General features: G+C 47.4%; 7 protein-coding genes across 7 annotated transcripts; 4 read left to right on the top strand and 3 right to left on the bottom strand.

The window, feature by feature from the left end:
* The first annotated feature begins 55 nt into the window (after nucleotides 1-55).
* EV420DRAFT_2221 (uncharacterized protein) lies at nucleotides 56-2,470 on the top strand. The gene is made up of 11 exons (XM_060481281.1): nucleotides 56-306; nucleotides 359-474; nucleotides 529-625; nucleotides 682-724; nucleotides 776-840; nucleotides 891-1,112; nucleotides 1,172-1,298; nucleotides 1,358-1,660; nucleotides 1,715-1,868; nucleotides 1,921-2,033; nucleotides 2,085-2,470. The coding sequence occupies exons 1-11, from the start codon at nucleotides 292-294 to the stop codon at nucleotides 2,432-2,434; spliced, it is 1,605 nt and encodes a 534-aa protein (XP_060338805.1). The 5' UTR covers nucleotides 56-291; the 3' UTR covers nucleotides 2,435-2,470.
* Nucleotides 2,433-4,724, bottom strand: EV420DRAFT_1491854 (major facilitator superfamily domain-containing protein). Its single transcript, XM_060470719.1, has 11 exons — nucleotides 4,312-4,724; nucleotides 4,193-4,261; nucleotides 4,062-4,133; nucleotides 3,946-4,012; nucleotides 3,838-3,897; nucleotides 3,716-3,782; nucleotides 3,538-3,658; nucleotides 3,256-3,481; nucleotides 3,177-3,201; nucleotides 3,033-3,121; nucleotides 2,433-2,981 (listed from the first exon to the last, which is right to left on the bottom strand). Exons 1-11 carry the CDS (start codon nucleotides 4,477-4,479, stop codon nucleotides 2,506-2,508), a joined length of 1,440 nt encoding a protein of 479 aa, XP_060338806.1. The 5' UTR covers nucleotides 4,480-4,724; the 3' UTR covers nucleotides 2,433-2,505.
* A 1,476-nt stretch (nucleotides 4,725-6,200) lies between these two features.
* Nucleotides 6,201-8,852, bottom strand: EV420DRAFT_1491860 (major facilitator superfamily domain-containing protein). Its single transcript, XM_060470720.1, has 15 exons — nucleotides 8,714-8,852; nucleotides 8,619-8,661; nucleotides 8,272-8,563; nucleotides 8,092-8,217; nucleotides 7,939-8,034; nucleotides 7,858-7,889; nucleotides 7,742-7,806; nucleotides 7,673-7,688; nucleotides 7,585-7,617; nucleotides 7,428-7,526; nucleotides 7,207-7,371; nucleotides 7,063-7,151; nucleotides 6,831-7,008; nucleotides 6,700-6,767; nucleotides 6,201-6,649 (listed from the first exon to the last, which is right to left on the bottom strand). Exons 3-15 carry the CDS (start codon nucleotides 8,439-8,441, stop codon nucleotides 6,392-6,394), a joined length of 1,395 nt encoding a protein of 464 aa, XP_060338807.1. The 5' UTR covers nucleotides 8,442-8,563; nucleotides 8,619-8,661; nucleotides 8,714-8,852; the 3' UTR covers nucleotides 6,201-6,391.
* A 371-nt stretch (nucleotides 8,853-9,223) lies between these two features.
* Nucleotides 9,224-10,869, top strand: EV420DRAFT_1491894 (uncharacterized protein). The gene is made up of 6 exons (XM_060470721.1): nucleotides 9,224-9,822; nucleotides 9,873-10,080; nucleotides 10,137-10,248; nucleotides 10,300-10,340; nucleotides 10,389-10,447; nucleotides 10,501-10,869. Exons 1-6 carry the CDS (start codon nucleotides 9,487-9,489, stop codon nucleotides 10,795-10,797), a joined length of 1,053 nt encoding a protein of 350 aa, XP_060338808.1. The 5' UTR covers nucleotides 9,224-9,486; the 3' UTR covers nucleotides 10,798-10,869.
* Nucleotides 10,870-11,444: 575 nt separating this feature from the next.
* On the top strand, nucleotides 11,445-13,630 carry EV420DRAFT_1633453 (cytochrome P450; the record flags this gene model as incomplete). The annotated part of the gene is made up of 13 exons (XM_060476185.1): nucleotides 11,445-11,596; nucleotides 11,651-11,750; nucleotides 11,800-11,936; nucleotides 11,986-12,111; nucleotides 12,170-12,419; nucleotides 12,472-12,600; nucleotides 12,655-12,757; nucleotides 12,811-12,877; nucleotides 12,935-12,941; nucleotides 13,091-13,137; nucleotides 13,184-13,306; nucleotides 13,355-13,384; nucleotides 13,435-13,630. 13 exons carry the CDS (start codon nucleotides 11,445-11,447, stop codon nucleotides 13,628-13,630), a joined length of 1,467 nt encoding a protein of 488 aa, XP_060338809.1.
* EV420DRAFT_1658099 (uncharacterized protein) lies at nucleotides 13,279-15,007 on the bottom strand (the record flags this gene model as incomplete). Its single annotated transcript, XM_060478875.1, has 6 exons — nucleotides 13,279-13,967; nucleotides 14,023-14,081; nucleotides 14,136-14,176; nucleotides 14,237-14,351; nucleotides 14,409-14,616; nucleotides 14,669-15,007. 6 exons carry the CDS (start codon nucleotides 15,005-15,007, stop codon nucleotides 13,776-13,778), a joined length of 954 nt encoding a protein of 317 aa, XP_060338810.1. The 3' UTR covers nucleotides 13,279-13,775.
* Nucleotides 15,008-21,251: 6,244 nt separating this feature from the next.
* EV420DRAFT_1491989 (uncharacterized protein) lies at nucleotides 21,252-22,575 on the top strand. Its single transcript, XM_060470722.1, has 2 exons — nucleotides 21,252-21,489; nucleotides 21,552-22,575. Exon 2 carries the CDS (start codon nucleotides 21,585-21,587, stop codon nucleotides 22,344-22,346), a length of 762 nt encoding a protein of 253 aa, XP_060338811.1. The 5' UTR covers nucleotides 21,252-21,489; nucleotides 21,552-21,584; the 3' UTR covers nucleotides 22,347-22,575.
* The last annotated feature ends 1,134 nt before the right edge of the window (nucleotides 22,576-23,709 follow it).

The following is a 23,709-nucleotide window of genomic DNA, read 5'->3' on the forward strand; positions in this document are numbered from 1 at the left end:
TACCGCAGAGCCGAGTGAGCGCCGGGCCGTCAACCGGCAAGTATCTAAAACACCGCTTTGTTGTTCCAAACGGTTGAACTTGGACCAAAATCTAGCTTCTTCATTGATATTGCGACGATATCGCGAGATTACCTCCTGAATAGTCAATGGGAAGTTTACAACAGATGGTCACGAAGCTTTCTACGCCTTTTTCTCCCTAGCTGGGCGCTTATAAGCGGCAGGGATGGAGCTGTACATATAAAGTCGACTCGTTTCACCATCCTGGAGAAATCCAGTACCTGAGCAAACATCATGAGCTCACAACCCGTCTGTTATTTGCCTGTATCTTTCGTATGACCAGTCTAAAGTCGCCTTATAGCCTTCCCATGCTCAAATTCTAGTCATCGGCGGCGGGCCCGCAGGGAGCTACTGTGCCTCCATCTTGGCCAGAGAAGGATTCTCCGTAGTCGTCTTGGAGGCCACGAAGTTCCCTCGGTAAGTACCATATCTATCTCTTATTGCCATGTCTTACCGAGAACTTCAATTCAGCTATCACATTGGAGAAAGCATGCTTCCTTCAGTCCGTCCATTTCTAAAATTCTCAGGTGCAGACAAAAAGGTCGCTTCACATGGATTTTGTCCCAAGGTAGAACTATTGTATCAATCTTACTACGTGCCGTAAGGCTGACCGTCACTGACCAGCCTGGTGCGGTGGTAAAGTTCCAGCAACACAAACGTGAAGGATGTACGGCATTATTGCTCTTCACGGTGTACCTTACTGAACTTGAAATTCAAGACACCGACTTCTCTGCCCTTAGAGGCAGCAGCGACGATCCTGATAATGCTGCAGCTTGGAATGTGGTAAATTTGTATTATTGTGTATATTGCGATAAAAGTTGAACTTGATTCAGAAACGTTCGGAATTCGACGAGATCTTGTTGCGCCATGCCGAAGAGCTTGGTGCCCAAGTATTCGAGAACCATAGGGTCACCAGCCTCACATTTTCAGATAATAACGTCAGTGAATGCAGGCCTATCAGCGCCGAATTTAGTCGTCCTGATGGGGAGTGTTATTCAATCTCCTTCGACTACCTTGTCGACGCTTCTGGTCGAGTGGGGATCATGTCAACCAAGGTGTGTACATAGTTAACCGATCGTTCTTTGTATTCTGACAACTTGTACCCCGGATTCAGTACCTGAAAAATCGTAAGATGAACAACACACTTAGAAACTTGGCATCCTGGGGTTATTGGACTGGGGCAAAGCGATACATGCCAGGGAGCCAACGTGACAACGCTCCATTTTTTGAGGCATTAACAGGTTTTATATTCTCTCACCATCAAAATGTTAGTTCGGCATTGACTTGCTATTTTCTCCAGATGGTAGCGGCTGGGCATGGTTTATACCCCTACACGACAGCACGGTTTCAGTAGGCATTGTCACTGACCAGGAATCAAGCACTGCTAGAAAGGCCCTTTCTGCGAGAAAAGGCGTGCATTATTCCTCAAAGGACGACTACCTCGCACAGCTCAAACTAGCGCCTACAATAAGCGAGAAGTTCCTCTGCGAGGCAACCCTCCAAGGGGAGGACAGCCCCATATGCATCCGTAGAGCCAGTGATTTCAGCTATGCCGCTGACAAATATTCTGGCGATCACTTCAGACTCATCGGCGATGCATCCGGTACGTTCCCAAGCCAAAACCCGTCTAAATACTATATAACGACATGTTTTCTAGCCTTCATCGATCCCTTCTTCTCAAGCGGAGTTCATTTGGCGCTTTTGGGTGCGCTAACTGCTGCTGCGTCGATATCGGCCTCGATCCGAAAAACATGTTCGGAACCGCGGGCAGCTCAGTTTCATGACAAAAAAGTCGCTGTTGCGTATACTCGGTACGCCATTCTCTTCGAACGTAGTATTCTGTATACTAACGACCTCCATCAGCTTTTTACTTGTTGTCATGGGTGTCTATAAACAGATTCGCAATCAAGACTTACCTATTTTGTCTGAGATTGACGAGGACAACTTCGATAAAGCCTTTGATATTCTTAGGCCGGGCAAGTAGTGTTTTCAACCTCTCTTTTGATCTTATTGACGTCTACTATCAGTGATCCAGGGCACAGCTGATGTCGGCAAAACCGTATCGGAGGACGAATTACAAAAGACCATGGACTTTTGCAAAGATATTTTTGCCCCTACGGACCCGCAAATGCATGAGGCTGTAGGAGCACGACTCGGACCGGAGTTGTGCTCACCGTCGGTACCAATCATGACTGACGATGAGATCAAGGCTTTAGCCCAGGACGACGACGAGGCCAAATGGGTATTGAAGGAGATCAACGCACGCAGGGCCGTTCATACCATGTATAGTGGACCTATTCACGTTGCAGCAGAGAGTGTTGACGGTTTGGTTCTAAATCTCGAAGTCGGAAACTTTGGTCTGAAAAATGTGCAGTAGTGTAACATCGTGAATAGAGCAAACTATATTTATATACTACATTTGTGATTTTTGGGATCAGGTCGTCCGACCTACAGCCTGTAAAGGAAGCCATCGCTTCTGTCATCATTGACAGGTCCAGGATTCGCCACCCCTCTTCTCTTTTTGTTCTGCGCATTCAACCATACGATATTCGCCAACGCTGCCACTACCATAGCAGCAGAAAAGACTATAGATACGATAGTCGCGTTGTTGTAATCCGGGGGCGTGGATAACGACCCGAACAACCACGTTGCTAAGATACCGCCTAAACTGGTCGAGGTCAGTAAGAACGCTATCACTGCTGCTCGCCTGAACCGAGGAGCCGAGTTGTTGGCCGCCCATGCGAGAAGCGATGGAGGGGTGCAATATACACCCGGGACGAACAGGAAGAGTGAGCCATATCGGACATCATGGTTCTTACTGCCGAGAAAGACGGCAAATCCGATAGTAGCCACCATAGAGTGGAACATGATGGTGACACCACGCAGCCTATATCGGTCGGATACGAAAGCTGTGATGATATTTACTAAAAGAGTCTGTGAGATGAGCCGATCCCGTTCGCGAAGGAAGAGCTTACCCGCCCAAGCCACGGCAAATGGAGGGACAGACATTAATTGCGCTCGATTAGCCGTATAACCAAGGCTTTGGACTATACTAGGTTCGAAGCTATGGTATTGTCATCAGTAAGAGAGACGTGGTGGAGAGGGACCAGCCGACGTACTATGCAAGAGCGGTTAGTGTCAGACCTGCCATAAGTACGACTTGTAAACACACTTCTCAGTGATCCAGACTATACATACCTCCAAAGAATCCTAAGACAAAATACAACAGTACATGAGGTTGTAATAATGCACCCAGGGTCGAAGACCAGCTGAAATGGCCGTCTTTTTCAAGTGTGGTATGCTCTTGAACGAGGAGTGCCTCGGCGTTGGACCTTTCTTCGGGAGTCAAGAGTGGAATCGTCGAAAGTGAACGCGGCATAATGACAAAGCAGACAAGTCCATACAAGATCGTAAAACTTCCTTCCTGGAAAGTAGCTGGATCTAGAGCTGAGTCGTAGATCAGAAGTATCGCAATCGTACCAAGATGAAGATATATTTCCATGCCGGTCTTCCATCATGACCGTCCAGATGACCGATAGCTGATGCCAACAGGCCAGAGAAAGCTCCGGCCAATGCAGTAGAAGCAAAAAATAGCGCTATCCTATCGTAAGAGTCTGTGTCAATGAGCTAGGAACCGACAAGGTACAAAGATACGTGCCTGAGCTGAAGCTTACTCCGTGGATAGAACGATGCAACGTATAAAGATAGTCCTGGGAGCAGTCCACCTGGGAAACATGACTATTTAGTTGATTCAACTGTGCACATGGGTCATTCTATTACCTTCACAGCAACCCAGAATAACTCGACAAGCAACCAGACCGCCGTAAGAAGTAACCAGCCCTTCGATTATGTGAAAAACCCTGAAACTCCGAAACTTCAGAAAGGTACCTTGGAATGCGGTAACTGCGCCCCATATGACGACCAAAGTAGGGAGGACGATGTGAGCTCCGATGCGCTGGCAATCGCTCTCAGTAAATTCCAACAAACCATGTACTGGCACATACCGTCAGGAACAAGTTACTTGGAATCTCGACCAATGCATAGGGGATTAACGTAGCTGTTAAGAGAAGACTATACTGAAAGATAAGGGTGTTAAACAAGATATCGATGACAACTCCGAACCAACACAACCTACCTGACTATCCGTGATTCCGAGATTCGCTTGCAATCCAGCCACCCGAGCATTCCCAATATTTCCGCGATCCTATAAGATGTCGTAAGGAATGATCTCGAAGTGGTTGTTGACGGACTTACCAGGAAGTTTAAAAGATACATGATCGTGACTACCGGAAGAATCTGTACGTCTAGTTTCCACCATGGGACACTTCGAACGTCCACCGATGGTGAGAGGATCCTCGGAGAGTCCTCATTGGACAACTTGTCTCCAGGTAAACTCTCTTTATGACTGGATTTTTCATCCATGGTGGAGTGGCGACTGTAGGCGATGAGCGGATGAAGAAAACAGTTGACTTGCTCTTTAAATCCAGCCAGAAACGAGGCACCCTGTCATATGCTTAATGGATCAATCAAGGATAACTTTAAGAATCACGTTGCCCCCTGGGAAGGACTGTTGATGAGCCCCACCCGACCGTGGTGAATGGGCTTGAAATGAATAGAACAACTGCCGTGTCCAACTCACATCAGAGACGAGCTGAATTAGGTCCGAGGCCTGATGTCGGCGAGGTACAAGGCCGAGGTCCTTGATTTGATGCTATAGATACTGACTGCGAATTATTGTTCACACCTCTATATCATGGACATATAAAATACTTTGGTTGCACACTGCAACGAACAGAGAATGAGGCGACTGCGACTCCGAGTCGGCATCCGACAGAGACCTGACAAGTCCTTGCAGAGAAGGAAGTCATTCGTAGGTATTCCTTTCGCTATCTTTTCCCCTTGTCCTGATGACCACGTCCTCATCACTATTCAGATGTTGATGACGCAGGCAGGCGAAACAAGTACGATCCACGAAAGTGGACGAGTTGAAGATGAGAATATCTTGGGCACAGGGATGATGAAACATAAAAGTTGTTCCCGTCCTGTACTGCGCATTAAACCGTGCCGTATGGTGGAGGACATCACTTCATGTCAAACCGCAATTTTGATATTTTGACCCAGATTTCAACTTTTTTAGAAGGAAACTAGGTATGTATAAGGCCAAATCTGCCATTTTGGACCGTGGGAATTTTGAGAAGTAAAAACGGCCAAATTCCTGCAAGATCAACGACATCATGACTGCCTATTTGGGGGGCCAACTCCTTCCTCATGTAACGGAAGGTGCTTCAAGAAGATTGGAAGCAGCAGTAGTCCAAATTGTCCAGTCATGTCCCTTTTAGATCTCTCGAAGGACTCAATAATAATTTTTTTTCAAACCCAACTGCCATATAAGGGTATTATGTAAGAATTGCACAGCCACCCAACGGCCAAATTCATGGCACTTTGACTCGATTTTTGACCAGGCAAAAATTGGCTCCGTAGAAATGTTCATATGGTCAAGATATGTTCAAATTTACATTAAGAGGCTAAGGTGTACTGAGTTGTGGGAGCCTTAGGCAAAATAATAATTGACATCAAGGTTTGTCGCGAAGTGATGTCCGCCACTATAAGAGAGAAAGATCTTGGCGGGTATCCTATGATAATGCCAGAGCAAGATCTAGTCAAGAGCAGGACATGTCTCCATTGAACGAATGTGAGATAGAAGTAACGGACCAAGATGTGCGCTCATAGAGCTGTACAAAGCATACAGTATAAGGGTTGCCAGCAGCATATGATTAGCGCCCGTCCCGTCCCGTCGCATGTTTGATATACACGGCGGTAACGAACGAAGGAAAGAATAGAAAAAATCTCCCTCAGCTCCGGCGGGCCGGAGAGGTGATGTCGGCCCGATTTTCCGCTCCTCATGGGGGGTATATCGTGCAGTTCGTATCCCAAGTCTGGCATCTCGCTCGCTCACGAGAGAAACAAGAGACTCACTTCATGTGCCTATTTCATCTCCCCCCAGTTTAGGTAGTGTTGGAAAACGGGGTATCGGTTCGTTCCCAGTGTCACATGCGCGGTAGCAAGCCAATAGTATTGCGCTTGGCTGAGCTCTGCAAACGCATGAGGATCTACGCTAAAGTACCTACTTTTATACTAAATGTACTTTTACTAGAACTTTCCACGCTTTTCCTAAGACTTCTACCTTAATAAGCAAACTCGGCATGATGCCGGATTGCCAAATCCCAACAGGTAGCTACAAGTTTGGGGAAAGGTGGTTCTATAACTAAATTATCTTCCGCGGAGTTGCCGCGGAGAACAGACAGGACTTAAAGGTTCTTTCAAAAAACATATTCTAACATCTATCACCTCTCGATCGCTGCTTCTCGTCCTCAGCATGAGCCCCGTTCACGCTCTCGCCTTCCCGTACAGCTCCGACAGAGCGTTTCCTGGAGATTCTATGAAGCAGCGAGACAAGGAGTGTCGCGAGACACCCTCCTATGAACCAACTTCCACCATACAGTTGTACAGGTAAGAAATTGATTTCTCTGTTAGAAGACGTATTCGAGTCAATAATTGCCCCAGCAATAGATGGCCCCACGATTGTTCCAGGCTATCAGTACTATAAGTGAGTAAAATAAATTTAAGTGGATGGCGACTTACAATGTTGCCGGACAGTATCAAGCCGGTAATGCTCGCAAGCTGCTGAGTGCCGTATATCTCTGCCAAGACTTGTTGAGTGAGAGCGTCAGTGAAGTACCTGGTGCTAGAACGGCCTATAGCATTAAACTCACCAACTGGAGGTAAGCTAACGATTCCGCCAGAGAAAAATCCGTACACGGCGGAAAACGCCATAACGTTCGGAAGGCTCCTGCAAAATGGCCATACCGCCATTTGCGCAATTCCGGCTATAAGTTGGCATATGGACAATGCCGTCAGGTGTCCAACGTAGTCACCCATTAAACCGGTAAGCTAAAAGTTGAGCATGAGCAATACCCTTACCAAACGACTTTACAGATATTTTACCACGCGACCAACAGCGGAAAGACCAGCCTGAAGGGCGAGAGCGATAGCACCGTCTTGCGCAGTACGTTGGAGCCTATTCCTAACATATTCTGTACAAAGCAATGACGGTCAAAAATATTCAGCGGAGTATGATAAAGAAAAAACCTGGTGTGTAAAAAGTTGGGATATAATAACCGAAGGCGGACAGAAGCATGAATACCCAGAGGGCATATATGACGGGGTCTTTCAGAAGGTGCGAAATCGCAATAGAATCATTTCTTTTAACTGGTATGCTCTTGGATTTCATGAAGATGAATGCGGCTCCAGCCACTGTTCGGAAACAACTCGCGTAAGGCCATAAAGTCTTATGTAACTGTACAACATACCGGCGAAGGTAAGCAAAGCCATGATGCGTAGAGTCCATCGGATCCCCAGTTCACCGATGAGCTTTTCAGTTACTGGACTAAGAACCAGTCCGCCAATCCCTTAAGTCATTCATGAGTCGGATCACGAACCTGATTTGCGACAATGACTGAAACTCACCGTACCCACTAACACCGACTCCCGTCGCGAATCCTACGTTGAAGGAGCGTAAGGAGTGGCCTCGCCAAAAGTTAAGGACGACGTATACCTCGATATTTGACAAACTAGACCGACATGTCAGCCATTCTAATACTCAAGAAGCCCGATGTATCCTCACCCACTGCGAGGGTATAGTGAGGGCCGGGATGACGGCAAAGGCACTCCCGATAGCGAAGACTATCCCTGCGGAAGCGCATAGTCAATATAAACCTGTAGAACGGAACAACTAAGAACCTTGATTGAGGTACAAATGCCAGACCTTGCTCCTGCCATTTCATGTTCAACAATTGCTCACTTGAGCTCTCACACACTTACGAGAACGAGGCACCCAGAAGACCGATGGCCATCAATGTACAACCAATGATTCCAGTCATCCGATAGCCAATCCTCTCGGCGAGCTTGCCTGCCGGACTGCAACCGGATATCATAAGTGTACACAGTGCGAACAGGAGAGAATACGTGACTCACAATCCCAAAACCGACACACCGACCGCTTGAATAGCTCCCACCCACGCGAGGTTCGAGTTCGAAACGTGACCAAGTTCCGCCGTATTGAAGTAGTAGTCTTGATAAACGCCCCAGGTACTTTCAATGCTAGCCAAAGAGTAGGTAACGTAGCAGATTTGGACGAAAATCTGATGCGCTCACCCCAGAGCCAAGAAGTTCACAATGAATGAGCAAAGCAGACATATCCATGCATATACTCCTTCGTGAGTAATGCCAGCATCGGAATTTGAAGGACTCTGGTGGACAATATCATCGTTACAAATTTGCGTAAGCGGTATATCAGGATTCTCTTGAAGTTGGTTGGAGTCCATCGTCTATGTGGGCCGAATGTGGCGAGCCCAACACTTCTCATCGATCATATACTATTTATGCGGTAGCCAAGAGTCCGCCTAGTCATTTTCGGCTAGAGATTCTTCTGATAGGATCTTATTGACTATCATTAAGGTAAGACGAAGTACTGTCACAAGGAGCGTTAGTAGGAAATTTACAGGCTAATCAAGATTCTCGGACATGCTGCGATTTGACACGGTTCTACCGGATCGGGACTTCAGCGGGGGAGAGGCCAGGGTACAAGATGACGAACCCTTCGCACAGATAACATCAAACACAAGTCAGTCCACGAAGAAGCGAGCTTTCCAGCGCTATCAAAAGTTTCAAAACATGACTTGTGAACTTGGTTTGACAGCGCATGAACCGTACTCCAATATTTGTATCAAATCAGCTTCTATTTCTTTTACCTGATTAGTTCTGGGCGAGAAGGTGCATGGAACACAAACCGAAAGTCCTTTTTCTACGCGAGGTCGTGATATCCACAACTTCCTGGAGTGTAAAAAAGAGACCGGGCGGAGCGGAGTTGTATTACTCGAGGCTCGAACACTGGGATCTCACGGCCCGAAAATGGGTTCTTCCAAACCTTTCCTAGCACAAAACGTCCAAACAATTGCATTGTATCGCGGTTTCCTGCTTTCCCTGCGGCTATCGGCTCGTCCCGGCTACCTTGCCGCATTCCCCGGTTCGACCATGTGTCCCAAACTGATGACGGGCTTGAAGGGAACCGGAATCTTCACGTGCATACATATTACAGCAACCGACTCCCAAATTACCCATTAAGATCCGAGCTCTCCGCACCAAGCCTGCCTCCATTGAATAGCTTTGCCACTATATCAGCCCAGGTTTACGGCTTCTGCAATGTTTGTTTGACAATGTCTTACGTGTACAGCCGTGGTGGGGCTTCTTGTTGGCAATGTTACACTCCCCAGGAATAGGCATCATAGATCATGATGTTCTTGTCCTTTGCTCATTGCTCTGGATAAATATCACAGCAACCGCGCTAGATACCAGCTTCAAATCTCGACTATGGCTCTCACTGACCAAGAAGCAAGCATAATCGCCTTGTTTGTGGAAAGTGCCTTCTGGGGCATTTTCCTGGTAACGTTCGGGCTATGTCTTCGCGCTCTGCTCTGGTCAAATATGGGCTTCAAACCGTATTCCCAAATTGATCGGCCGATGGTCGCCATCTGCATTGCAATGCCAATCTTCGCCACGGTAAATCTGGGCCTCAACGTTCTTCGCGCCGTAGAATCCGTTGGCCCATCCGGGATAAGTGAGCAATTCACAAACCTCGGAAGTGCGACGGAGACCATCAAATTCATTTGCGTAAATGTTCAGACGCTCATTGCTGACGCTATGCTGGTAATAAACATTCATAGTTTTCTGCTTGCGGCTGATGCGCTGATTTCAAGACATATCGCGTCTGGGTCATATACAGTAAATCGTGGGTCGCAGCCTTTATCCCTGCGATTTTGTGGCTGGGAGTCTTGGTGGCTGCGATTCTAAACATCATTGTGCTGCATTCAATTCACTCCGAGGCCCTCACCGCTGCAAAGAGCCTCCGACCTATCGTGACATCGTTCTGGTCAATCAGTATTGCCCTGAATATTATTGCAACGAGTTCGTCCTGTCACCTTTTTTATTTTATTTTCCGCGACTGAATAGTGTCGTCCCAGTACTCATTGTGGTCCGCATATACAGCGTCGATCGTTCAAACGCGGAATTTTCGATTGCTAGCCGCTCTACGTCTCGTTCGAGACGTTATAGCAGACTACAGCAAATCATGAGGTACCACGTTGTTCGCTATCCCTGGCGACGTTTTCTGACAGACTTATGAAGAATTATTATCGAATCCGGAGCACTTTACACAAGCGTAGCTAGTACGTTCACAGAAGCATTAATTTCGTGACACTTACTGTGACTGCCAGTTACAACATGCGCAACCTATGTTTCAGGAAGCCAAGGCGTTTACGTGACCAGTGCAATTGTAAATCGTACGCTTGGCGTTTTCTCCCCTTCCATACTAAATATCGTTCCCAGGAAATGCAAACGGTCGGAATTGCATTCAATTTAATCATCATTAGAGTTAGTCAGGCAGGACGCAATGCCTACGCTACCAAGACCTCCACGCAATCGCATTCTATTCCTTTACACTTCACCAGGCGGATGCCTCCGAAGGACTCGGAAACCATTGAAGTTTCAGTCGACCATCAGGTCGAAGACGATTCAGACCGACACAAGATTGATTCAACGATGACTGAGTCACAAAATCATAGTATCGGTGTCATTCCTGATTTTGATGTCAAAGGCGTGATGGATGAAGGAGTACGGAGTTAGTTGTTTAACTATGTCAACGAATGATCTTCGTGTACTTATATTCTTTAATCCGTGATTGCATCTTACTGTCATTAATTTGACTGAACTTTTGTTTGTGTTACCAGGCGTCTCCTTTGCACGGAACTTTTTTTCCTGGGCGCCAACGACGTGTGGGATGCGCGTATCCATATCTCGTTTTAGGGGGGCCTGAAGAACTTGTACGACGTCCACTGCACCTGATGCTCGAGTATCTACGGTACCAGTGACATAAGTATCTCGTTGATTGTCATCGGGCTTCGGATTTCAGTATCGGTGATAACGCAGCCTTTCTCAGGGAAAAGAGCCCTTGATTGATGGCGAACACGATGGAGTAAATGTATCGGAGAACCCTGATATAGTTCAGTCGGGTTGTCTAGCCAGCATCGCGTGAGATCAAAAATATGCTAGTCGAGCTGGTTCGTGCGGCGTCAAATCAGCACCTGATGGACTCAATGGGTTACTCTGTGTTTGTCACGTACAAAGCGATCGAGCTTATTGGGTGTTGTATCGCAACTTGTAGAGTGTGCATGTTTGCCTGAGCCTGGTAACGTTTTCTGCTTCCCCTATCGGATGTTGATGTTCGATATCAGCCGCCCATGCTGGTAAGGACCTACTTTTCACAAGCAACAATGACCGCTGATACAGCCACTTTTTGCTTGCTATTGGTTATTGGTTTTACTTTAGCTCTGACTGTATGGCTCTCCAATCGACAGTCTAAGCTTCCTCTGCCGCCTGGTCCCCCTCATCACTGGCTATTTGGAACGGAAGCTCTGACTGGATCGTAAGTCAGACTCGCAACTTGGCTTCGAATTATGTATTCACATAGCGCGCGCAGACCATGGTTGCGCTACGAAGAAATGACGCAAAAATACGGTCCCATATTCTCGCTGAGGCGAGGATTGACTGACATCATCATCATCATTGGTCGATATGAGGTATTACTCTAGACGTGGATTCCGAAATAACCCACTGATGATGGCTCAGCCGGCGCTAGAGATAATGGAGAAGGAAAATGCAATCCTGCAAGATCGTCCAAGGTCTATTTCAGTACAGGAAACGATGTGTAAGAATATGCGCCTACTCATGATGAAGGCGGGAGATCGCTTCAAGAAGTTCCGCAGGTACGCTTCGAAACTATTCGATAACGTCACTTAATGAAGGAGTGTGCAGAGCTATTCAGTCCCAACTTCATGCAAGGGTCATTCAAACCTACCAGCCGCTGCAAGTGAAAAACGCGGTTAATCTTATCACGGATCTCTTGGATGACCCTTCGCAGCATATTGATCATGCAAAGCGGTACATCCCATCTTCTTATTTCATTTTCCTCCTCTTATCAGCAGTCGTCCCTTTCTAGTTACGCGGCGTCGGTGGTCATCACACTCACTTACGGAAAACCCTCTACGACATCATACTCTGACCCTCTTGTTCAAAAGATCTTGCTGTTTGCGCATCGATTCGGTACTGTTGTGCGACCTGGTGCTTATTGGGTTGATTCAGCACCTATTCTCCAGTATGTGCCTGGATATCTTTCGCAGTTGCGCCAATGGCACAAGGAGGAGCTTACCTTCTCTCGGTCATCAGTCGACGTAGTGAAAGAAAAGATTGTCTGCCCCGCTACCGCCACGACTCAACAAGAACGCTAATCATCATCACTAGAGCCGCGGCGAGCACATTATCAAACCGAACTTCGTACAAAATCTATTGGAAAAGAACTCGGAGAATGGCATGTCCGAAGATGAAATTGCTTTCCTGTCCGGAGGATTATTCCTTGCTGGTGCCGATACGGTGGGTCATTCGTTATGGGATCCAATATCAGCAGGAATAACATGAATTCTATAGACTGCTTCCGCGATTAGTATAATGATGATGGCCGCCGCATGCTTTCCTGAAGCCCAGAGTAAAGTTCAAGGTCAACTGGACGCAGTCGTGGACCAGGGTCGTGGTGCGTACGGCAGGGACCCACCTTTTGAATATGACTCATGCCGTCATTGTCAGCTCCTACGTTCGCGGACGAAGCGTCTCTTCCATTCATTACTGCATTCATCTTGGAATGTTATCGATGGTAGAACCCTCGCTATTCTCCGATTCTCGTCATACTCACGCTAAAACTTCCCAAAAGGCGACCTGTAAGTGCTACAGGTGGGTCACTTCATTTTCAGAAGAGGCGAGAATATTCCAACGCCATCTAGGCTTCCCTCATAGAGCCATGAAAGATATTATCTGGGCAAGCTTGATATTTCAGCTGCTTTGACATAACCTACTAACAAAACTCCAGCGCGGTTACCGTATCCCCGCCGGTGCAACTGTCATTGGAAGTCATTGGTATATTCCTGACGTCTCATTCAACTTAAAATTAACCTTTGTGCAGGTCGATTGGTCGCTCGCCAGATGTTTTCCCTGAACCAGAGAAGTTCCGCCTGGAAAGATGGTTAGACGACTCTGGAAATTTACGAGACGACATAAAGTCAATGAATTTCGGCTTTGGGAGGCGGTGAGTCGGCTTAGCGCGCCTCCAACCGAAGCTTACCGTCGGACGTAGAGTCTGTCCCGGACAACAGCTAGCCAATAGGTCTGTATCTATCTCTTTCCACGAAGGCTTTTGACAGAGCACACGTCCAGATCGTTGTTTATAACGACCGCTTTCGTATTATGGGCCTTCCGCTTGAAGGAAGTGGATGGATCTCCGATCGATACCCATGCATTTACCCAAACGGCTAACTTGCATCCCCTACCCTTCGCCCTTGATTTCGAGCCAAGGATTCCAAAAGACCAAATCAAACGAATTCTCACCAGTGACCATGAAACGCTCGTATGAACAATGCGAAGCTCGGACACATATCAATTGTCATGGCACCGCCTAGTGTAAGTGCTCCGAAAATAACATTAATACTTTTCTTTCCATAAATATACAAGTTGAACGAACACTCTAATTAATCACCTAAGTGGGGTAACTCTCGAATCTAATTCGAACCCTTGTCATCGACGGTGCCCCTGCTGTCTTGAGGTTTCGTCAAACTGGTCTCAGCGTCCCAAGGACGAGAGCGTAACGTGAATCGCAATGAGGCGGTCATGGGTTTCGTCTCTTCTTCATAAGTTCTGCTATGCACTCGGATAATGACCAGATTAAACGCGATTCCAGCCGTTTGGACCTCCTAGGATACAGACGAGGTGAGCAGTGAAGGAAACATCGTCTGTGGCAGGCCTTACTAGTGCGCTTGTGATATACACCCCCACGTTTCCTGAGACGTATGTGGCAAAAGTAATGACTATCATGCTGATGATTTAGCAGGAACCCTTGAAACAGAAGCGAATTCATTTACTCGCTATGCCGGTATAGATTGCACCGGATTCAATGATGATCCTTTAGAGAAAGAATAACCGGATCAGTGGACGATACCTCTCGACATGAGTGTGCACTAACCTCATTGTCCGCTGCAGTGCACTGAAACGACGCTCCGAGCGAGAAATCGACAACCCAGAAATGGGCTGGAAGACCAATTTCCGATCAACAGCAAAAATGCGCATTACAATGAGAACTGAAAATAGAAATGATGTGAGCGAATAATCAAAATGGAGACCAGAAAACCACGGACACGTCGTAATGATGTTCAGCGCGATGCTTATGACCCAAAATGAAGTAACGATAGGACGAAGTTTCGTCGCTACTGTCAGAGCTTCGGAATGTATGGTGCTGAGCAAATATATGTTCGTGATGGTCGTGCCCAAAACGCCTATCCATAGAAGCAAAGGCGTGGCTACTATCATCCACGACTTGCCGTACACGATCCAACAACGGTAAGTCTGCTCAAAGCTAGTTAAAATATTCAAAGTTCATTCACAGAGTTAAGCTTACCAGAATACCATCCGCGAGAAGTGTCTGTAAATTGACACACGAGAACTTAACGATCTCGATAGGACTCCCGAGGTTCGTGAATTGCTCGCTGATACCTTCAGGGCCAACAGAATCCAGTGCTCTTTTCGTATTGATGGCCATATTTACCGTTGCGAATATCGGCATGGTCAAACACACTGCCAGCATTGGTCGATTGACCTCAGAAAACGGTTTGAGGCCAGACTTGTTGAACAGAAGAGAGCGAAGGCATAGTCCGAGTGTGACCAGGAAGATACCCCAGGCCGTACTCTCTAGGTACAACGCGACAATGCTAGATTGCTGCTCGGTGAGGGGAGCCATCGGGGGGTCGTTATAGCGTTAGGTAGGTTATACAATGGTGAGAGCTTGAACTGCAAGTGCATTTATCAGAAAAAGAACCGTGATGGGCATCAGTTCAGCTGATTTGATGTACAACGTTAAGTAGTGATTCCAGGAAGAAAGAAGCCACGAAGCAGTCAAATGGGAATCAAGCCGATGAGCTGCTTCGTAGATAACGAACCCTAAAAATTCTTACATATCGTGAGAGCAATATAATTGAGCGGCCTCGTGAGCCCTTGGCGTGCACAGTACCCGGGCCCCATGTAGGAGATTCTGCAGTGCCAATCATAACCCTGTTCATTATGCGTGTAGGGCAAGAGTTTACACACGATGGAGTCGTAAGTATTGAAGTGCAAGACCCGTGTGTCGACCAACGATTGAATCGAATCCCCTCTGTTGCTCCCTAAGATGTCGATAAGGTTCATTAGAGTCGTTTTCAGTGGCGTAAAGATCTCTTTGCAAGGTGGTAATGTTCTGATGGCAAGCAACCTGACCGTAGTCGATAAACACTGGGGAAACGGTTAAAATCAGCACACGAGTATACTATATAGGTCGTCGACGACAGTACCTTTTTTTTGAGATCTTTGTTGCATAACTCCTTTTTCAGACATTTGGACCTCAGGCTAGCTTTAGCTCTTCTGATCCTTTCCAAGCACCATAATTGCGGCGGTGAGAGTTTTTCGATGAATTGTAGCCAGGTTAGTATTCGACCAATGTATACTTCAAGCTATCCAGAATTACGGCGGTTCGCAATGGATGTGGAAGAGAGATAGAATAGACCTCAAGGCATCCGTGAAGATGTCGAATGACTCGAATTGAGAAAGGCTTGCAGAACGTAGACGTGACCGTATTTGGTGGGCACCGTTCGGCAGCCTCAGAGCCGTCGTTGCTTCTTTGATTTCTTCCCGCGATACCACGCTTTCCTCGTCCCGCCGTTATCGGTGTACGGACAATTTCTTTCACTGCGCACTGGGTTATGTGGGAGCAGGTCGATTGATCAGCTAGGAAGGACGGGCCTAGGTGAGTACACGTCGGCTTTTCGCGATTGGTCCTTACCATAACGAAATGACAGGGCTGCAAAATAACGGTTAGCTGCGATCTTTTCACCTCAAATTTTTCAGCAGGAAAGGAACCAACCGTGTGGAAAGTAACTCATCTTGACCGCAGTCATCTTGGATTCAGCCTGACAGCGCCGAACACGACTGACCTGTTGCACGAGACAACGGTCAGTGTCTGAATTCGCCATGTCTGTTGTCTGGGAAGGTGCTCCATCGACATATACAGGGCACTAGGTGCGCTTCATTCTACGTGACATAGTGCTCGGCTGTACTAATTTCCTCACAAGGTTTACTGCCAACAACTATTATTCCGTCAGGACGCGCTGCCTTGCTCAAAGGACCGACAGTAAAGGCTGAATGCACATGTCTCAAGGTTCACATCCCCCGCGGATCATCTTCGTCCTGGTCCTACTACCTCATTCCCCCTACCCTATCGGGGTCCGTCAGTCGACGCCAATTCACATCGACACCCGGGTTTATTTACCAGTTAGTGCTCTTCTGAATATCGCCAGGGGAGCACCGGGAGGTTACAATGTTTCCGTGAAATTTTGCTTGTCCCAAAATCCGACAAGGATGGTCTTTTACGGTGTCACAACTTGAATAGTGACTAAGAGTCTGGGCGTCCATTGACCCAAGAAGACTCTCGAGGCCGCCAGCTGGGCCAGCTGCTATGGACAAGGTTGAATTTCAAGGGTGTGTACACCGTTGCTTAGTTGAGATTGCTTCTGACTTCCTTCCAGGACTGCCTTGGTACCAACCAAGAATATGGTTCCTGTCTCGATGACATTGATGGAAAGCACAAATGAGGAGGAGATCGTAAGTCGTGTAGATGTTTAGTGTAACGACACTGACTTCGATCTCAACAGCACGTACAGCACGTGAATACGCATTTTTACCATCCTTGCGCGAATATTGCATCTGAATACCTCGTAGCGGATTGTTCATATCTGGATCCCCGATTCTTTCCGAATGTAATGAGGAGAAGAGAGGGCTTTGTCAAATTGAAAACGACGTTTTGCCCACTGTAGGGTGTGGGCAGGGGCTATTTGGTCAAAGTTTGTTGATGCGTGCAAGATATTGTCGAACAAACACATTTTCCAAGAGCTCTGGCCAATAGGATGAGATCGTCGTGCTGAGTTTGAGTCATAAAGTTGGTTTCGTCCGCTCAGCCATTTTGGTTCTCCCGTTTACAATGTCTCCGCCGCTTTGTGGTTCGCACGTACGTCACTCCTTGTTTTTAAATAAATGTGCTATGCTTGGGAGAGTAGTTTCATCCCCCAGATAATCTGTTGTAGGCATCTAACAGACAGGTGTTTCCATGTTTTTTGCTTGCTGTTTCCTGTTGATCTTTTCCATTCAGCCCGGAACACTGTATAACACATATACGTCGTCCGATACTGACGGTAAGGCTTTGGATCTGTGTTCAACGCTTACTGGTGACTATAGGCACACTTGATCTGTTTCTTGGGGATTCAAGGACGGCATCGATTTGAAGCTGTTCTACTCTATTTGTTGTGCTCGGCGCCCCACCCCCCTCCCCCGGCGTTTGCACTCGGCACTCCTTGTGTTTTGTGCTCGCAGCTCAGCGCTCCTTGTGTTCTGTGCTCAGCGCTCTCAGTGTTTGTGCTTGGCGCTCCCAGCATTTTTGCGCTTGTCCTTTTATATCTCATGTACACTGCTCGGTTGGCGACATGTTTTTTGTATAAATGTCCGTGTCGTGTTACCCGTGTCCTCGCAGAGGAAGACCATCCTCCTTGGGTCGTTGGACACAGTGTTTCTGACTTTCCGGTTTACTATGATGCATTGTACTACTCAGAACTTCATGTTTTCTTCCTCAAACGGGTGTGTAAGTGGTTGGAGCGATCATTTGCGCTGTATGCAGGCTGGGTATACGCGGGCGCATTTTATATCAATGGCTATTTTGTGATTGAGGACGCCGTACTCGATGCTCGTATTGTTTTAAGTGCGAGCGCTGATACTAATTGAGGACTTACATCAAAGAGCAACCGCCCTTAAGAATCCGGAGTGCCCAAACACTAGCGTTGTAGGTGTGTCTCTGAAGGTGTCCGGAAATAAATAATAATGGTGACGGAGCAAAACAGAAGTAAAGGAAAGAATCGGGGACCGGCTTGGAACCGCCGCTACAGGGATATCTTACCCGGACGAACTCGCTGCCGTTTTACAGCATGCCTCGCGCCGAAGGCCCACTGCATCCCCGACCGCAGACATGACGAAGCGTTTAATGTCTTGCTTTCGCTCTCACATACTGTAATCTGGATTCCTGCTATCCAGACACGGCACCGAAGCACCTGATGAACAGTGAACCGGCCTGCTGCATCCAGGATTTCTGATGCCCACAACCAGCAGCGTTAATTCACGCGAACCTGGCACACCCGAAGTGAGAATGTCTAACGGCATGTTGGCGGATCGCAATATTTTTGACTATTACGATAAGTTGGTAGGTGATATATCAAGGAGTTCGTACGCATCTTTAACTGAGTTCGGGGTCAGGTTAACATGCAATCCACCAGGAGGCTTTCTGGATCCATAGAGAAACGTGTCCTCTCCTTGAGACCTACGGTTGGGATCCGCAGATGCTCCTGAATGTGTAATGTCCCATGAAAGCTGTTGGAGGACATTCAGGACCCTGATCACGATCTGCGAACAGTCTGTCTCTACCATCAGTTTGGCACGGCTCCATTCCAAAGAGTCGTACTTGATGTGTCGGATCATATGCCGCCTGAAAAGAGGAAGGCGGGAAGACACAGGAAGCGGGCACGGTATTAGGGCAATAGCGATTTTAAGAGACAATGAGGATGAGGATGAGGATCTGGAGGAGGATGCCTGGTATCGTCGCGTGTCAATGCAGTTGATGACGGTCTGGCTTGCTGTTGATTTATCCAGTCGGGGCGTCCACGGACATCTGTTTGGATGATATCGGTTGTTTACACCTCTGAACGTCTGTAACGCCACTCCAAGAAGATGCTTCCCGGAGCGGAATATTACAGTCCTTTTCCAACCTCTTTGATAACTTCCTGTATGGGCGTCGAACAGTTATCTTGTAAGACCCACTGTTTCATGATACGAGTTTTTGGTCGTATGAATATCGCTACGTACGTCTCCCACCACAAATCAAAGTTGGGACATGAGAATTGAGGAGTGTCATTGTGATATTCTTTCAGAGTTCTAATGACTGCGACTTTGGTGCATATAGGAACTAGTTCCGCTGGCTATCCTCCAAGAAACCGATAATGCGGCCGGCGGGTTTATACGCTGGATAATCAGATGCACGCTCGACAACGGAACGATGTTGTGTTATGCATGGTCCAACAATTCCCATTCACGCTGGCTGTCATCTTGGGAAGCGGACGCGTAATGTTGTCATTCAGATACTCGTGAAGGGCTACGCGAGCGAAATCTTCTTCATCGCTTGAGGCTACCGAGTCGGTAGCATTGGCGTCCGTCGCTTCTCGCAGCAGCCTAACAAATCGCGATTGGAGCTCCAACAGATATAGTTCAAAACGACGGGAGAAGGAACATGATGCCAAAGCTGAACAGCAATCCCAACAGGAAATTCGTGCAGCTGTTGTGCTCACGAGCACGGAAAAGAGGTGTAGCCTGTGTTTGGAGTGCACGGACCTTGCTTCACGTTCGATGGTATGACCTCTACTAGAGACGATGCCGTTTGACATGATATTTTATGATGGCTTTTAGTCGCCGGTGTGAGGCGTCGATTTCTCAAGGGGAGGGTCTTTGCGTAGATCTTCGTGGACGGAGAGCTGATTGAGGAGATGGTATTCTGGGTCGTCGGCGGGATATTGCAGTCGATGTATCTTGTAGATGCGGATAGTAGCGATAGGTAATTATTTCGGCGGCAACTAAATATTTCTAATCATCGAGATGCCGGGCGTCACTTGCTCGAGCTATCTGGCGTATCAGCTTTCGCATATCAAGCAAACAGTCAGTTAGACTCATCAGTCGCAGACTCATATCATCCTCGTTCGTAAATTCGTAGAGATGGTTCTGAAATAACTATCCAAAGAACATATGGATGCAAAGGGTGTTAATAGCGAGAAATTCATCCAAACGTATAGGGCCGGCCCAATGGTCCTTCCTGGGTATTACATTCAAGAGAAGACGAGTCGCTATGGAGAAATCAGGTCTCATAGACCAGGGATGGATCCTGTCTATCGAGACCTAAGAATAACAGGCGCAAAACGCGAAAACGCCAGCGCGTGACACGCCAGGAGGCCAGGCCCGAAGAAAAGTCACTGCACAGCCGGAGTTTCGACACTTCGGCAAGTGACTGGGGATCCGTAACAAATGCAGAATCAACCCAAGAATGCTTACAATTTGACCTCGCCAACAAGGCGATCAATGTTTAATTAGACTGAAAAGAGTCGCTGGGGTCGTGGCGACATGCATCTTTGAACAAAGACGATAGAAGAAGCATGCGGTTAAGTCCAAAAAAGGTTGTTCATAGGTTATTATTTCAATATCAATCTCGTTAAGGCATAAAGACTTGTCGCGAAGCATACCTCAGGTCCTTGTTCAAAATTTGGAAATCACAGAGTAAAAGGAGATAATGCTTGTTCTGGACACAAAAATAAGCTTGAATGATTTGGCCTATGATAAAATTAGAGAGCTTTCTAATTGGCTGGAGTTATAGAGCGGTGAACTTACAGGAGCGCGCCAGGAAATGCTTATCCCCTCTAGAAAGACTAAACCCTCTCAGAGAACTTTTTTAAAGGATAGGAATATTTGGGAGAAGCTAAAATCATGGTAAAAACCGGGAATCAAAGCCAAGTACCAGTTTCGACACGAGATATACATCCAGCAAGACGAAGTGCAGATTGTCACGTGATCGAGTTCGAGATGGGATGTAAATATGCATAAATAAAAAGATCGATCTCAGGATCTGATTCCGACGACGCTTCTACCACTGCCAGTACTAGGGAAACCTAGCTCGATTAACCCTGCAGCCGTGCGAATGGTTACCTACACTCTTCGTTGCTCTAACACTTCCCTCTTTGGACATGGACTCTCAAAAAAATTCACTCAACATGGATCGCTGCTCCCTGGACTTTCGGTCGAATCTCTTCAGGCGTCTCGGCATCTCCTCGATCATCCACTTTCGGACAAAGAGTTAACTCTTCAGGCCGAAGTTCAGGGCTCAAATAATTAATTCTTCGACGAGAAATATGGTATATCAAAATATGAAAAATATATCTAACTAGGCAATTCACAAGCGATGAATGTATGGCAATTTCCACAATGGCGCGCTAGTATCTTTGACCAAGTCAAAGCATTGGCTTTCGCCAAATGGCATGCCAAAGACAAGTCGGATGCTGTCGAAGCTGGACAAGCCGTCTATTGTGTCGTGAAGTATTTAACTGAGGGTTTTCGGTGAGTTGACTGCCACATCCCACAGTACCTCAGTGTTTTCTCACTCTAAAATGTCCGACCAGCACGTCCCTCCCACTGTATATTTCCCTGCCGAAATGCGCAGACATGACGGGTCCGGATGGACATGGGCGGATGAGAGCATAGTGCTTCCCGTTCGTCCAGTCGGACTCGGCCCACTCTTTAACGCAGCTATGGATCCCCCCCAAGAATCTTACGTACCCCCGGGCGCCCGTGACAGTATCAACGCGAGCGGCCAACTCCTTCAGGAGGAGTTTAATAATCAGATATGGATAGAGGAAAGCACGGACCACATTCCAACCTACGTACGCTACATCGACGGCAGTGGTAGACCCAAGCCCGACTGCGTCCTCGCGTATGTGAATTGGCGGGACATCGGGTGGATGGTTGCCACCAATTATTTCCTATTCGCAATGAACTGCCTAAACGTCCCACTTCTTCCTGCCCCGTCCAGACCCGGCGAGCTCCCAGTCTTCGTCATCTATGCAAACACCGATACCATCATTCTCCGGGTTTTTCTCGACACTATGACGTACTTCTACAACCATGATCAGTCACAGCTCTTCTTCGCGGTGCTCGGACACGTCTTTCCTAACTGGTACCCCTTTGCTGGTGGCCAACGGAAGACATCTGCCCCTCCGACCGTCATTGCGGACGACGTCTTGGAGGATTCTGCCAGGTACCTTAGGCAACACATTAGGCGGGAACGGCTTGAGTTAGCCAAGGCCCAGGTCAAAGGGTTCTACGATATCCAGAGGGCATTCAAAATCACCGACTTGGGCTTCCAGGAGGTCGTCTCAACTGCCGTCGCGGTTATTAACAAAACTCTTACTCAATAATAAAGTTGATCCGATGGAAGACGATGGCTTATTCAGATTGAGAGACCTACTCGAATAGCAAAACTCCATCAAATCGAATCGGATGCCCGAGCCGAATCAGGCGATAAAGTCGAATTGATTGATGGAGTCGAGGAGACTGTCGCTTGACAAATATATATCATTGTTCTTTTATTTTACCTTGATTCGACAATTTTACTTTGTTCATTCAACGATGGAGATTCACGAATCATAATATGACTTTAATACAAGAATACTCTGTCTACCGCATCTCGAAACTTGTGAAAGGGAAAGCTCATTATTTGCAATCAATCTGTTCCGTCCTTATATCAGCACTAGCGCTTATCCAAGCGTCAGGAAATCACCGGCGGCGCTACCTCGCGTGACAGTTTGAACCCAAAACATAGCGGAAACATGGGGAATTGAGGAGCAAAGTGGTGGGTGGTGGCCAATCTGGATCGGAGTCGTCGTGCCCGGGGGAAGGGAAGGGGAAAATGCGTGACTGTAGGTGAGGACCAAAGATGATGCGCATTATAGAGGTTTGGGTCAATGTTTGGGTTTGACAAATCGTGTAGTCGGGGAAGAGAAGTTACATACAACCGAGCGGTGTCGATCCTAGCATAGAACTATCGCTTGGTGTTGGTTGGTCATGGAAGGGGAGCACATCCGGAGTGCTTACTGAACGAATCGATGAGTAAACTGTTCCTCGGAGGCCTCGGACGGCAGCAGAAGCAAGACATCGTGAGCCGAATTCTACTAGTGACATTAAATAACCAAGAGCGAGATATGGAAAGAAAGTTGGTGCTACAGCCGTGTTCGACCCGCCAGGGGTTTGGGAGTGTACGTCGCATTGTGCCATGGGATTGACCCAAACTAGTACCGGTCAGGTCAGATCGCCAGAATTAATATTGCGGAAGCAAAGAGTCCCAGACATGCGTCGCTTATGAAATGGAGCTGAGCATGGCGACGGTAGGACCAAGCCGGACATAAGCTGCGAAAAAGTTCAATGAGCCTTGTGAGGTAGGGCCGGCGGAGGCAAATCGCAGGAAGGGATGAGGGCTGGAGACGTAGGACAAAGTTTGCAACGGGAAAGTGATAGAGGGAGTACGCACCTTATACCTGCTTCATCCTTCTCCACGCCTTACAGGTTCTGCTGTATCTGTGACGTTGGCGTATACTGTAGGCGATGTCTTCCGGAGTGGGATGTGGGTCACTAACCACGTAAAGATCGACGCTGCGAAAAAGGTTCCGTGGAAGCGAATCACAGTTTGAAGAAGTTATGGAGAAACACAGTCACTGTTAAACACAAGAGAGCCGGGTGATTTGTCCTGGATGTGGCGTAGCGATGTCAATATAGATCGGAGTC

This window comes from Desarmillaria tabescens, assembly GCF_030435595.1.
Source record: "Desarmillaria tabescens strain CCBAS 213 chromosome Unknown EV420scaffold_1, whole genome shotgun sequence".
NCBI lineage: Eukaryota > Fungi > Basidiomycota > Agaricomycetes > Agaricales > Physalacriaceae > Desarmillaria > Desarmillaria tabescens.